The following is a 16,271-nucleotide window of genomic DNA, read 5'->3' on the forward strand; positions in this document are numbered from 1 at the left end:
ATTGGAGGCATTGATGTGTAGCATAATATGAATTCGGGATACAGCTGGGTGGCATATAATGAATTTGTGGCACAGATGTATAACATATTATGAATTGGGGGCAGTGTTATGAGGCACAGTATGATTTGGGTCTCTGCTGTGTGGCATATTAGTTGGTCATATATTATGAATTTGCAACACTAATGTGTGGTATAGTATGAATTGGAGGGAGCAGGGCTGGTGGATGAAATTTTGCCTAGGTCGCCCAGACACCTTGCACCGGTCCTGGGCAGAGAGTAAGCATTCTTGTGAAGTAGAGAAGACACGCCAGTGAGATTCATTTTGAGGAAGAGTGCTAAAATTAGATTTCAAATTGTGGAGTGAGATTATTGTAATGAGATAAAGAACTCTGAGGGGTGCACCTACAGGAATGTTTCTTGCTGGCAATGGCAAATTTCACTCTATAAAAAACTTTTTATTCTACAATGAAGCTCAGAAATGGAAGGGATTTTGTCCTATACTTTTAATGAAACAAAATAGTTCCCATGCACAAAATGGTGCAAAATTAATAAATCAGCAACCAAACCCAATACTACACAGTTTGGTCTTGTTTCTACTACAACAGGAAAACCAGACTTGTCAGTTCCCATTGCTATAGTTATGGATCTGAATCACTGTTCTTTAGAGGAGGACAAAACAGTATGAGTCGACCCCCTCCCAATGTATACCAGCCTCACATGCAACAAAGCTAAAGCACATTCTCTTGGAATAAATAGGGACCCCTGGTGTATATCTTTGCCACCCAAGTTGTCCCAGGATATTGAATTGAGGTAGAATTCTTGGATGAACATTGTCTGAATGAGAGTATAACCCTGACATACTGTAGGCCCATGAAAACATAAGTGGAGTCCAAGCAATGTATTAAAACCTTCACACTCACAAAAGTAATATGTAATACAACAAACAGTGCTGATGTCTCTTCAGTCTTCATTTATTTCAGCCATAAATAAGGCTAAAGCAAGTACTGTTATAGGAGAGAAACGTGAACGTATTACAAGTAAGACATAGGACATAGGACTTTGGTGTAGTTCTGACACTTCTGTACAATGCACTTCCTAAAGATTTGTCCAGAGTGAAGACATGCAGTTTATTGAGCTCTGGGAGACTGTAGTGGCACCGTGGTCCAATCATAAGGGGTTAATTGTAATAGAGTGCGAGCCAGCGCCGCTGCGGGAATTTATGAGAGTATTCCCGTTTTTTTTGAAACAGCAAGCATATTAAAGGCAAAGCAAGCTGGTTTAGCCTTTAATATGCTTGCTGTTTTAAAAATAACGTGAATACTCGCATGTATTCACGCAGCTGCGCCGGCTCGCACTCTATTACATTTAGCCCAAGGTATTTTGTGGTCTGCCTCGGCGTTTTTCATACAGTAAATAACCTCCACTGATCTGTATTATCAGTAATAAAAACAAAACCTTTATCTTATACAGATGATCCTGATAACTGCTTCCACAAACCTGTACACATGTGAAAGTCTATATTTTATAATGAGAATAATCATGACACAAAAGACACATTACCATCTCAAACTTTCCCAGATTTGTCAGTTCTTGAAATGAAATCTGTAATTTATCCATTTGCTCCCATGTCATATGTAGAATAGGGTCCAACCAGCAAATGTTTGCCTAAAAGCAGAATAATAGTAATACAATGTTCAATGTACAATTTACCTGCATAGCACAGTATAGAGAAAGCTTCACAAAATCTCAAGTTACCAACCAAAGAGGAAAGCAGAACATAAGGGATATTCATGCTATAGAACTTGGAGGAAATAGGAGTTCACTGCCTCTTCTCATTTGACCCATTCTACATTTATCATATTCTCCCTTGTTTATTTTACAAAGTTTGGTTAGAAAGTACATGTAAGAAGTTTAAGAACCTGCAATAGGAGCCATTTATGATGCATAAAGAAAAAAAATAAGCAGAGCCTTGTTTGTTGATCTGACATGGTGTAAGTACATTTGCCCCAGAATTAACCAAACTGAATGGCATGGTCTGACACCTGTGATTGTTGGGACTCGATGTTGTAGATGAAACCAATATTTGGCACTTCAGTTAGTTTGTCTTTAATATAAGAGAAAACCATCATTTTGTTTCTCTAGATAAGAAAAAAACAAGAGAAATCCTAACAGCACTCTGTAATGGGCCAGCAAAAGAGACTTGTATCCAACATAATAATAAAATGCAGAGAAATCAGGGCCTGATTCAGCAAGGAACGCAGTTGCTAATATGCACGCAAACGGCCAATTGTTTCGTCCTGTGCATGCGTATGCATCGCAGTGCATGTGTGTGCGAACCAGCCACTGCGATCGGGACCGCGATCACAGTGAATACGCAGACCGAACGCAGGTGCACCAGTGCGTTTGGACACCGTTGCAGGGGTGTGCACAAATTATCCAACGCAATGTCCTACGCAGCCTGGGGTCTGATAGCGTGCGCTGAAGTTAGCAATTTCTGAGTAAGGTCTGACCTTGTGCAAGTGTGCATGAGGCTGCGATGGTACTCCATTGTACCGATGTTTTTGCAGTCTTGCTAATCATTATGGATCTGTGTAAGGTAAAGCGGGCGTCCTCATGTACCGCAGCGGCAGCATTGCGATCACAATCAATTAGCATACTATCACAGTACATATATATTATATATATATATATATATATATACACATATATATATTAGGGGTGTGCACCGGCCACTTTTCGTGTTTTGTGTTTTGGTTTTGGATCTGAAACTTTCTTCGTGTTTTGGATCTGGATTGGTTTTGCCAAAACCACCCTTCCGTGTTTTGGGTTCTGGGTTTTGTGTTTTGGATCTGTATTTTTTTTTTTTTAAAAGCATAAAAACAGCTAAAATCACAGAATTTGTGGGTTTTTCTGCTCCTATGCTATTATTAACCTCAATAACCTTAATTTCCACACATTTCCAGGCTATTCTGAACACCTCACACCTCACAATAGTGTTTTTATGTCCAAAAGGTTGCACCGAGGTAGCTTGATGACTATGCTAAGAGATACGAGTGGGCGGCACAAACACGTGGCCCATCTAGGAGTGGCACTGCAGTGGCAGACAGGATGGCAGTTTGAAAAACTAGGCCCCAAACACTACATAATGCAAAGAAAAAAAAGAGGTGCAAGATGGAATTGTCCTTGGGCCCTCCCACCCACGCTTATGTTGTATAAACAGGACATGCACACTTTAACAAACCAATCATTTCAGCGCCAGAGTCTGCCACACGACTGTGGCTGAAATGATTGGTTCGTTTGGGCCCCCACAAAACAAGCTGGCAATTAATCTGTCCCTGCACAAACTGGCTCTACGGAGGCAAGATGTCATCCTCATCCTCCTCATCCACCGATTCTTCACCCTCTTCAGTGTTGTGTACATCCTCAATCACAGAGTATTAATTCGTCCCCGCTGGAATCCACAACCACAGGTCCCTCTGTACGTTCTGGAGGCTGGTCTCCCTGGAAGAGTTGATAATTCATTTTTATGAACATCATCTTCTCCACATTTTGTGGAAGCAACCTCCTACGCCTTTCGCTGACAAGGTTCCCGGCTGCACTAACCACTCTTTCGGAGTACACACTGGAAGGGGGGGCAACTCAGGTAAAATAGAGCCAGTTTGTACAGGGGCCTCCAAATTGCCTCTTTTTCCTGCCAGTACAGGTACGGACTGTCTGACATGCCTACTTGGATGCTGTCACTGATGTAATCCTTTAACAGACAGACGCATGCTTGTCGCTGCTGCTTTGAGGATGCAGGTGCGGCTACAGCCCACACAATTCACAAAGACAGAAAAAAAAAAGAAGAATTTTTTTATTGTTTGTGGAGCACACTTTGAGGGTTACACCACCCTTTAACAGACAGACGCACGCTTGTCGTTGCTGCTTTGAGGATGCAGGTGCGGCTACTGCGCATACATTTCACACACAAACACAGAAAAAAAGATTCTTTTATTTTGGTTGGAGCGCACTTTGGGGGTTCACCACCCTTTAACAGACAGACGCACACTTGGCGCTGGTGCTTTGAGGATGCAGGTGCGGCTACTGCGCATACATTTCACACACAAACACAGAAAAAAAGATTATTTTATTTTGTTGGAGCGAACTTTGGGGGTAACACCACCCTTTAACAGACAGACGCACACGCTTGTCGCTGCTGCTTTGAGGACAGTATCATATGCAGTGACAGTAGACTTGTCAGAAATTGTTGGCACGTTCTTCAGTCTGGCCAGATGTCCAAACCGGCCCTTGACTTATGACACAGGCGCACGCTTGGCGCTGCTACTGTGTTGACGCACGTGCGGCTACATCGCACACAAGTCACAAAGACAGAAAAAAAATATTTTTTATTTTTTGTGGAGCGCACTTTGAGGGTTACACCACCCTTTAACAGACAGACGCACGCTTGTCGCTGCTGCTTTGAGGATGCAGGTGCGGCTACAGCCCACACATTTCACAAAGACAGAAAAAAAAAGAAGAATTTTTTTTATTGTTTGTGGAGCGCACTTTGAGGGTTACACCACCCTTTAACAGACAGACGCACGCTTGTCGCTGCTGCTTTAAGGATGCAGGTGCGGCTACAGCCCACACATTTCACAAAGACAGAAAAAAAAAGAAGATTTTTTTTTATTGTTTGTGGAGCGCACTTTGAGGGTTACACCACCCTTTAACAGACAGACGCACGCTTGTTGCTGCTGCTTGAAGGATGCAGGTGCGGCTACAGCCCACACATTTCACAAAGACAGAAAAAAAAAGAATTTTTTAATTGTTTGTGGAGCGCACTTTGAGGGTTACACCACCCTTTAACAGACAGACGCATGCTTGTCGCTGCTGCTTTAAGGATGCAGGTGCGGCTACAGCCCACACATTTCACAAAGACAGAAAAAAAAAGAAGAATTTTTTTATTGTTTGTGGAGCGCACTTTGAGGGTGTCACCACCCTTTAACAGACAGACGCACGCTTGTCGCTGCTGCTTTGAGGATGCAGGTGGAATCTAGACGGGATTTGGAACCGGGGACACACTACCTCCATCAATTGTCTAAATCCCACTGCACTAATGGCGGATACCGGATGCACGTCTAACACCAACATAGCAGTCAAGGCCTCAGTTATACGTTTTGCTTCAGGATGACTGCTGTCGTACTTCATCCTCATCGCTAGGGACTGTTGGAGGGTCAATTGTTTAGTAAAAGTAGTGGTGTTCCTACTTCCTCTCTGGGATGATGAACAACTCCCAGAAGCAGCAACAGCACTAGGAGGAAGTGGTTCTTGATCTTTCCCTATTTTATTTTTATCGGAGAAAGTTTGGTCCTCCATTTATGTTATATTGATATATACGTGCGGCTAAGGCGCACACAAACACAGAAAATATTTTTTTATTTTTGCTGGAGAGTAATGCACTTTGTGGGTTACACCACCCTTTCAGAAATGAGCCAGCCGGCCCTTTACTTATGGGACACAGGCGCATGCTTGGCGCTGCTCCTTTGTTGATGCACGTGCAGCCACAGTGCACACAATTCACAAACACAGAAAATATTTTTTTATTTTGTTTGGAGTGTACCTTGGGGGTTACAGCACCCTTTAACGGACAAGCCAGCCGGCCCTTTACTTATGGGACACTGGCGCACGCTTGGCGCTGCTCCTTTGTTGATGCACGTGCAGCCACAGTGCACACAATTCACAAACACAGAAAAAAATGTTTTATTTTGTTTGGAGTGCCCTTTGGGGGTTACAGCACCCTTTAGCTGTCAATCCAGCTGGCCCTTTATTTATGGGACACAGGTGCACGCTTGGCACTACTTTGTTGATGCACATGCGGCTACTACGTACACAATTCACAAACACAAAAAAATATATTTTTTTATTTTGTTTGGAGTGCCCTTTGGGGGTTACAGCACCCTTTTGCGGTCAATCCAGCCGGCCCTTTATTTATGGGACACAGGCGCACGCTTGGCACTACTTTGTTGATGCACGTGCAGCTACTGCGCACACAATTCACAAACACAAAAAAATATATTTTTTTATTTTGTTTGGAGTGCCCTTTGGTGGTTACAGCACCCTTTAGTGGTCAATCCTGCCGGCCCTTTATTTATGGGACACAGGCGCACGCTTGGCACTACTTTGTTGATGCACGTGCGGCTACTGCGCACACAATTCACAAACAAAATAAAATATATTTTTATTTTGTTTGGAGTGCCCTTTGGGGGTTACAGCACCCTTTAGCGGTCAATCCAGCCAGCCCTTTATTTATGGGACACAGGCGCACGCTTGCCACTACTTTGTTGATGCAAGTGCGGCTACTACGCACACAATTCACAAACACAAAAAAATATTTTTTTATTTTGTTTGGAGTGCCCTTTGGGGGTTACAGCACCCTTTAACGGACAAGCCAGCCGGCCTTTTACTTATGGCACACAGGCGCACGCTTGGCGCTGCTCCTTTGTTGATGCACGTGCAGCAACAGTGCACACAATTCACAAACACAGAAAAAATATATTTTTTTTGCACTTGGGGGGAGCACCCCTGACGGACAGTGCACCAACTGGACAACACTACAGCACCCCTTTAGGACTGGGACACTGCACAGGACTTTGGAGTGGACACAGCCCCTATGGACAACTGACTGCACAACCCAGTCCAGCCAGCCCCTATGGACTTTGAAGTAGTGGACACAGCCCCTATGGACAACAGCAGCACAGCGCAGCACAGTGCAGCACAGCACAGCACAACACTACACTGCACTACACTACACTACACAGCCCAGCCAGCCCTAACTCCCACCCTCCCTCTTCACTGTTCACAGCCGATTGAGAAAATGGCGCCGATGCGGGTACCTTATATAGGATCTAGGGGTGTGCACCGGCCACTTTTCGTGTTTTGTGTTTTGGTTTTGGATCTGGATCTTTCTTCGTGTTTTGGATCTGGATTGGTTTTGCCAAAACCACCCTTCCGTGTTTTGGGTTCTGGGTTTTGTGTTTTGGATCTGTATTTTTTTTTAAAAAAGCATAAAAACAGCTAAAATCACAGAATTTGTAGGTTTTTCTGCTCCTATGCTATTATTAACCTCAATAACCTTAATTTCCACTCATTTCCAGTCTATTCTGAACACCTCACACCTCACAATAGTGTTTTTATGTCCAAAACGTTGCACCGAGGTAGCTGGATGACTATGCTAAGCGACACGAGTGGGCGGCACAAACACGTGACCCATCTAGGCGTGAAACTGCAGTGGCAGACAGGATGGCAGTTTGAAAAACTAGGCCCCAAACTGTACATAATGCAAAGAAAAAAAAGAGGTGCAAGATGGAATTGTCCTTGGGCCCTCCCACCCACCCTTATGTTGTATAAACAGGACATGCACACTTTAACAAACCAATCATTTCAGCGCCAGGGTCTGCCACACAACTGTGGCTGAAATGATTGGTTCGTTTGGGCCCCCACAAAACAAGCTGGCAATTAATGTGTCCCTGCACAAACTGGCTCTATGGAGGCAAGATGTCATCCTCATCCTCCTCATCCACCGATTCCTCACCCTCTTCAGTGTGTACATCCTCATCCTCACAAAGTATTAACTCGTCCCCACTTGAATCCACCACCACAGGTCCCTCTGTACCTTCTGGAGGCTGGTCTCCCTGGAAGAGCTGATAATTCATTTTGATGAACATCATCTTCTCCACATTCTGTGGAAGCAACCTCCTACGCCTTTCGCTGACAAGGTTCCCGGCTGCACTAAACACTCTTTCGGAGTACACACTGGAGGGGGGGCAACTCAGGTAAAATAGAGCCAGTTTGTACAGGGGCCTCCAAATTGCCTCTTTTTCCTGCCAGTACAGGTATGGACTGTCTGCCATGCCTACTTGGATGCTGTCACCGATGTAATCCTCCACCATTCTGTCAATGGTGACAGTATCATATGCAGTGACAGTAGACATGTCAGAAATTGTTGCCAGGTCCTTCAGTCCGGACCAGATGTCCAAACTTGGTCCTGCCTGTCCTGCATCACCGCCAGCGGGTTGCTTAGGATACCTAAGTTTTTTCCTGGCAGCCCCAGTTGCAGGAGAAAATGAAGAAGGAGCTGTTGACGTGTCACGTTCCGCTTCAGCTGACAGTGTGTTCACCAGCAGGTCTTTGCACCTCTGCAGGCTTGTGTCGGCCGGAAAGAGAGACACCACATAGGCTTTAAACCTAGGATCGAGCACGGTGGCCAAAATGTAGTGGTCTGATTTCAACAGATTGACCACCCTGGAATCCTGGCAAAGCGAATGAAGGGCTTCATCCACAAGTCCCACATGCCGAGCGGAATCGCTCCGTCTTAGCTCCTCCTTCACTTTCTCCAGCTGCTTCTGCAAAAGCCTGATGAGGGGAATGACCTGACTCAAGCTGGCAGTGTCTGAACTGACTTCACGTGTGGCAAGTTCGAAGGGCTGGAGAACCTTGCACAACACGGAAATCATTCTCCACTGCGCTTGAGTCAGGTGCATACCCCCTCCTTTGCCTATGTCATAGGTGGATGTATAGGCTTGTATGGCCTTTTGCTGCTCCTCCATCCTCTGAAGCATATAGAGGGTTGAGTTCCACCGTGTCACAACCTCTTGCTTCAGGTGATGGCGGGGCAGGTTCAAGAGTGTTTGCTGGCGCTCCAGTCTTCGGCACGCAGTCGCTGAATGGCGAAAGTGGCCAGAAATTTTTCGGGCCACCCAAAGCGTCTCCTGCACGCCCCTGTCGCTTTTCAGAAAATTCTGCACCACCAAGTTTATTGTGTGAGCAAAACATGGGACGTGCTGGAATTTGCCCAGATGTAATGCCCGCACAATATTGGTGGCGTTGTCAGATATCACAAATCCCCAGGAGAGTCTAAGTGGGGTAAGCCACTGGGCGATGATTTCCCTCAGTTTCTCTAAGAGGTTGTCGGCGGTGTGCCTCTTACTGAAACCGGTGATACACAGCGTAGCCTGCCTTGTAACGAGCTGGCGTTTCTGAGATGCTGCTACTGGTGACGCTGCTGCTGTTGCTGCGTAAGGTGATACATCTACCCAGTGGGCTGTCACAGTCATATAGTCCTTAGTCTGCCCTGTTCCACTTGTCCACATGTCCGTGGTTAAGTGGACATTGTGTACAACGGCATTTTTCAGGACACTGAGGACACTTTTTCTGACGTTTCTGTACAGTCTCGGTATCGCCTGCCTAGTGAAGTGGAATCTAGACGGTATTTGGAACCGGGGACACACTACCTCCATCAATTGTCTAAATCCCACTGCACTAATGGCGGATACCGGACGCACGTCTAACACCAACATAGCAGTCAAGGCCTCAGTTATACGTTTTGCTTCAGGATGACTGCTGTCGTACTTCATCCTCCTCGCTAAGGACTGTTGGAGGGTCAATTGTTTAGTAAAAGTAGTGGTGTTCCTACTTCCTCTCTGGGATGATGAACGACTCCCAGCAGCAGCAACAGCAGCAGCGGCAGCAGTAGGCGTAGCAATGCAGGATCCTCCAGAGGAATCCCGGATAGGAGAGTCAGTCATGCCAGTGACATGGCCTGCAGGACTACTTCCGATCCTGACTAAGGAGGAAATTGACGAGGAGGGAGTTGACGGTGTGGTTTGCAGGCGCTTGGATACAACAGGACAACGGGATTTAGGTGTCCCTGGACTGCTTACGGTCTTAGCCAAAGTTTCTGAACTTGACAGTAACTTTTTATGAACGCGCTGCAGGTGCCGTATAAGGGAGGATGTTCCTAGGTGGTTGACGTCCCTACCCCTACTTATTTCACCTTTACATATGGTACATATGGCAAGACAGTTGTTGTCCGGATTTGGATAGAAATATTGCCAGACCAAAGAGGTGGAATGTTTGGTCTTCTGCCCAGGCATGACCGTGATGGGCTTTTTCATCCCACGGACAACAACTGTCTCCCCCGGAGCCTGATTTAAACAAACCACATCACCATCAGAATCCTCCTCGCCAACTTCCTCCTCAGCGCCAGCTACACCAGTATCCTCATCCTGTTGTACTTCAACAGTGACATCTTCAATTTGCATATCAGCAAGTGGACTGTGGGTGCTCCTTTCAGCACTTGCAGGGGGCATGCAAATGGTGGAAAGAGCCACCTCTTCCCGTCCAGTGCTGGGAAGGTCAGGCATCGCAACCACCACCACACTTGGACTCTCCTTGGGGATTTGTGATATCTTCTTAGAAAGCACAGTTCTTCGCTGTGCTTTTGCCAGCTTAACTCTTTTGATTTTTTTAGTGGGAGGAGGGCTTCCATCGTCATGTGAAGCTGAACCACTAGTCATGAACATACTAGGGATCGACCTTAGCCGTTCCTTGCCACTCCGTGTCGTAAATGGCATATTGGCAAGTTTACGTTTCTCTTCAGCTGATTTAAATGTCTTTTTCAAGGTCATTTTCCTGAACTTTGCCATTTGGGATTGTATGTGCCCTCTACTATGACATTGGGCATCGGCCTTGGCAGACGACGTTGATGGCATGTTATCGTCTATGTCATGACTAGTGGCAGCAGCTTCAGCACTAGGAGGAAGTGGTTCTTGATCTTTCTCTATTTTATTTTTATCGGAGAAAGTTTGGTCCTCCATTTATGTTATATCGATTTGATATATACGTGCGGCTAAACACAGAAAATAATTTTTTTTTTGGTTTGGACTGGAGTGTACTTTGTGGGTTACAGCACCCTTTAACGGTCAAGCCAGCCGGCCCTTTACTTATGACACAGGCGCACTCTTGGCACTACTTTGTTGATGCACGTGCGGCTACTGCGCACACAATTCACAAACACAGAAAATAATTTTTTTTTGGTTTGGCCTGGAGTGTACTTTCGGGGGTTACAGCACCCTTTAACGGTCAAGCCAGCCGGCCCTTTACTTATGACACAGGCGCACGCTTGGCACTACTTTGTTGATGCACGTGCGGCTACTGCGCACACAATTCACAAACACAGAAAATAATTTTTTTTTTGGTTTGGACTGGAGTGTACTTGGGGGTTACAGCACCCTTTAACGGTCAAGCCAGCCGGCCCTTTACTTATGACACAGGCGCACGCTTGGCACTACTTTGTTGATGCACGTGCGACTACTGCGCACACAATTCACAAACACAGAAAATAATATTTTTTTTGGTTTGGACTGGAGTGTACTTTCGGGGGTTACAGCACCCTTAACGGTCAAGCCAGCCGGCCCTTTACTTATGACACAGGCGCACGCTTGGCACTACTTTGTTGATGCACGTGCGGCTACTGCGCACACAATTCACAAACACAGAAAATAATTTTTTTTTGGTTTGGACTGGAGTGTACTTTCGGGGGTTACAGCACCCTTAACGGTCAAGCCAGCCGGCCCTTTACTTATGACACAGGCGCACGCTTGGCACTACTTTGTTGATGCACGTGTGGCTACTGCGCACACAATTCACAAACACAGAAAATAATTTTTTTTTTGGTTTGGACTGGAGTGTACTTTCGGGGGTTACAGCACCCTTAACGGTCAAGCCAGCCGGCCCTTTACTTATGACACAGGCGCACTCTTGGCACTACTTTGTTGATGCACGTGCGGCTACTGCGCACACAATTCACAAACACAGAAAATAATTTTTTTTTGGTTAGGACTGGAGTGTACTTTCGGGGGTTACAGCACCCTTTAACGGTCAAGCCAGCCGGCCCTTTACTTATGACACAGGCGCACGCTTGGCACTACTTTGTTGATGCACGTGCGGCTACTGCGCACACAATTCACAAACACAGAAAATAATTTTTTTTTTGGTTTGGACTGGAGTGTACTTTCGGGGGTTACAGCACCCTTAACGGTCAAGCCAGCCGGCCCTTTACTTATGACACAGGCGCACGCTTGGCACTACTTTGTTGATGCACGTGCGGCTACTGCGCACACAATTCACAAACACAGAAAATAATATTTTTTTTGGTTTGGACTGGAGTGTACTTGGGGGTTACAGCACCCTTTAACGGTCAAGCCAGCCGGCCCTTTACTTATGACACAGGCGCACGCTTGGCACTACTTTGTTGATGCACGTGCGACTACTGCGCACACAATTCACAAACACAGAAAATAATATTTTTTTTGGTTTGGACTGGAGTGTACTTTCGGGGGTTACAGCACCCTTAACGGTCAAGCCAGCCGGCCCTTTACTTATGACACAGGCGCACGCTTGGCACTACTTTGTTGATGCACGTGCGGCTACTGCGCACACAATTCACAAACACAGAAAATAATTTTTTTTTGGTTTGGACTGGAGTGTACTTTCGGGGGTTACAGCACCCTTAACGGTCAAGCCAGCCGGCCCTTTACTTATGACACAGGCGCACGCTTGGCACTACTTTGTTGATGCACGTGCGGCTACTGCGCACACAATTCACAAACACAGAAAATAATTTTTTTTTTGGTTTGGACTGGAGTGTACTTTCGGGGGTTACAGCACCCTTAACGGTCAAGCCAGCCGGCCCTTTACTTATGACACAGGCGCACTCTTGGCACTACTTTGTTGATGCACGTGCGGCTACTGCGCACACAATTCACAAACACAGAAAATAATTTTTTTTTACTTAGGACTGGAGTGTACTTTCGGGGGTTACAGCACCCTTTAACGGTCAAGCCAGCCGGCCCTTTACTTATGACACAGGCGCACGCTTGGCACTACTTTGTTGATGCACATGCGGCTACTGCGCACACAATTCACAAACACAGAAAATAATTTTTTTTTTGGTTTGGACTGGAGTGTACTTTCGGGGGTTACAGCACCCTTAACGGTCAAGCCAGCCGGCCCTTTACTTATGACACAGGCGCACGCTTGGCACTACTTTGTTGATGCACGTGCGGCTACTGCGCACACAATTCACAAACACAGAAAATAATTTTTTTTTTGGTTTGGACTGGAGTGTACTTGGGGGTTACAGCACCCTTTAACGGTCAAGCCAGCCGGCCCTTTACTTATGACACAGGCGCACGCTTGGCACTACTTTGTTGATGCACGTGCGACTACTGCGCACACAATTCACAAACACAGAAAATAATATTTTTTTTGGTTTGGACTGGAGTGTACTTTCGGGGGTTACAGCACCCTTAACGGTCAAGCCAGCCGGCCCTTTACTTATGACACAGGCGCACGCTTGGCACTACTTTGTTGATGCACGTGCGGCTACTGCGCACACAATTCACAAACACAGAAAATAATTTTTTTTTTGGTTTGGACTGGAGTGTACTTTCGGGGGTTACAGCACCCTTAACGGTCAAGCCAGCCGGCCCTTTACTTATGACACAGGCGCACGCTTGGCACTACTTTGTTGATGCACGTGCGACTACTGCGCACACAATTCACAAACACAGAAAATAATATTTTTTTTGGTTTGGACTGGAGTGTACTTTCGGGGGTTACAGCACCCTTAACGGTCAAGCCAGCCGGCCCTTTACTTATGACACAGGCGCACGCTTGGCACTACTTTGTTGATGCACGTGCGGCTACTGCGCACACAATTCACAAACACAGAAAATAATTTTTTTTTTGGTTTGGACTGGAGTGTACTTTCGGGGGTTACAGCACCCTTAACGGTCAAGCCAGCCGGCCCTTTACTTATGACACAGGCGCACGCTTGGCACTACTTTGTTGATGCACGTGCGGCTACTGCGCACACAATTCACAAACACAGAAAATAATTTTTTTTTTGGTTTGGACTGGAGTGTACTTTCGGGGGTTACAGCACCCTTAACGGTCAAGCCAGCCGGCCCTTTACTTATGACACAGGCGCACGCTTGGCACTACTTTGTTGATGCACGTGCGGCTACTGCGCACACAATTCACAAACACAGAAAATATATTATTTTTTTAGCACTTGGGGGGAGCACCCCTGATGGACAGAGCACCCCCTGGACAACACTACAGCACTCCTTTAGGACTGGGACACTGCACAGGACTTTGGAGTGGACACAGCCCCTATGGAGAACTGACTGCACAACACAGTCCAGCCAGCCCCTATGGACTTTGAAGTAGTGGACACAGCCCCTATTAACAACAGCAGCACAGCACAACACAGCCAGCCCCTATGGACTTTGAAGTAGTGGACAACAGCAGCACTACACTACACTACACTACACAGCCCTAACTCCCACCCTCCCTCTTCACTGTCCACAGCCGAGTGAGAAAATGGCGCCGACGTGTGTACCTTATATAGGATCCAAAACCCGCGAGACTCGGAAGGCGGGAAGATGACGTTTTGCCTCGATTTCAGATCCGAGTCAGGCGGGAAAAGTCGAGCCTGACTCGGATCGGACTCGGATCGGGGGGGCTCGGGGGGGTTCGGATTTCAGAAATCCGAACCCGCTCACCCCTAATAGGATCCAAAACCTGCGAGACCCGGAAGGCGGGATGATGACGTTTTGCCTCGATTTCAGATCCGAGTCAGTCAAATCCGAACCCGCTCACCCCTAATATATATATATTTATATATTCCTAGTTCCTGCTGAATAATAGCACTGGTTGTCACATGGTTATATGATGACATAAGTTAATATGACATCATTAACAATGTCACTGAGGACAATACATACAACATTTAAACCATTTTTACATCACTATTCTCCGATGTCACACACCACATTATCCCTTAAGGTATCAGCAACAACCTGACCAAATCATTGTTTAAATAAGAAATATGAGTAGAAAACCTAATGAATCTGAATCAGAGCCGGGCTATTTTTTTTTTTAGAACGGCCTCCTGGACGCTCACATAGCTGTGGGTGACCACCCACAGCTATAGCGAGCGGCCAGGAAGATGGTCGCGATGGTCAAGACCATCGCGACCATCGGGCTTGTGACGAGACCCTTGTGGTAGGGTCTCGTTGCCGCAAGCCCCAGAGAGATTTCGGCTCTAACAGAGCTGAAATCTCTCCCACTGACATCACTCGTGATGTCAGTGGGGCCGGCTCCAAACGGAGACGTTCACATGGGAATACCTCCGTTTGGGCAGCCACTCCCCCGGCCCACCCACCAGGAGCGACGGCTTGCCCATCGCTATCCGGGTCTCGCGCATGCGCATGACGGAGCCGGCTCCGTCGTGCGCATGCACTCTGGGCCACCATCGACCCGGTTGCGAGCGCTCAGCGCTTGCAACCAGGTCTGAATCAGGCCCTCTGTGCAGAGTTGAGAACATTATGTTTGTGGAGCGTATCTTGTGTGGTTTCCAACTGCATATGCTGCAGAAAAAGGTGTATACAAGTAAGGGCCAATAAGAATAATACACATATTACTTTGTAAGGGCAGCGGAACACTTGTGGTGCCATATAAATAAATAATAATAATAAGGTGCATTTCAGCCTGCGACTGAATGGGCATAACTGGGACGTAGAGGAGGCTTTAGGCTACGTTCACTGAGGATATGTTTATTGAAGAGTTGTGCATATGCATAGGCAGATCTTTTATACCAAGGACAGGGCTGATGCAAGTGTATGCTGATAATGATGACAGCTATGAAACCAACAGGAAGAATAGGGGTTATCAAGTAGGGATCCAGAAACAGGTAAAAACATGCACTTTGGGCCTGATTCAGAGGCGCTCGCAAAAAGCGAGCGCTCGCCCTGAATCAGGGCGGGCGCTGGTTTTTTTAGTTGCGGCCCCCTGGCCACTCGCATAGCTGTGGGTGACCACCCACAGCTATTGCAAGCGTCCAGGATGATAGTCGCGATGGTCAAGACCATCGCGACCATCGGGTTTGTGACGAGACCCTTGTGGTAGGGTCTCGTGGCCGCAAGCCCCAGAGAGCTTCTGGCTCTAATAGAGCCAGAAGCTCTCCCACTGACATCACTGGTGCCCACAATGGCAGGCATTCGCTTGGGAACGCCTCTGTTTGTGAAGCCACCCCCTGGCCACGCCTACAAAACGGGGTGAGCTGTCGATCAACATCAACAGCCGCCCCTTTTGTAGTGAGCAACAGAGCAAGTGCTTTTTGCGCTCGCTCCGGGGCTCACGTGTGTGCGCACTGGGCCACCATCGACCCGCTTGCGAGCGCTATGCGCTTGCGAGCGGGTCTGAATCAGGCCCTTTGTTCTATGCATGCAAAGATGGAGCAACTGCAACAGACTGTCGGTCAACTCTGCATCAGCCTCAATGATGGATATTCACTGATTAAAACAAAAAAACAGAGAGGAAAAGAGTGAGTTTATATGGCGGTGCATTTGAGAACAGTATTTGGTTTGTGGCTTAGTTGATCTGTCA

General features: G+C 46.7%; 1 protein-coding gene across 5 annotated transcripts in view; it reads right to left on the reverse strand.

Moving 5' to 3' along the window:
• CPED1 (cadherin like and PC-esterase domain containing 1) overlaps window positions 1-16,271 on the reverse strand; it is a 433,838-nt gene that overhangs the window by 271,536 nt on the left and 146,031 nt on the right. For 4 of the 5 annotated variants that reach the window (XM_088457670.1, XM_088457669.1, XM_088457673.1 and 1 more), the window contains one exon: window positions 1,560-1,664. The exons of the other annotated variant lie outside the window; for it this stretch is intronic. In XM_088457670.1, coding sequence (XP_088313796.1) covers window positions 1,560-1,664 — 105 coding nt within the window. The remainder of the gene's footprint in view (window positions 1-1,559; window positions 1,665-16,271) is intronic. 5 annotated transcript variants of the gene reach the window in all.

The sequence above is a fragment of the Taudactylus pleione genome, unplaced genomic scaffold (assembly GCF_031769625.1).
Source record: "Taudactylus pleione unplaced genomic scaffold, aTauple2 ptg000041l, whole genome shotgun sequence".
In the NCBI taxonomy this organism is placed as follows: Eukaryota; Metazoa; Chordata; class Amphibia; order Anura; family Myobatrachidae; genus Taudactylus; species Taudactylus pleione.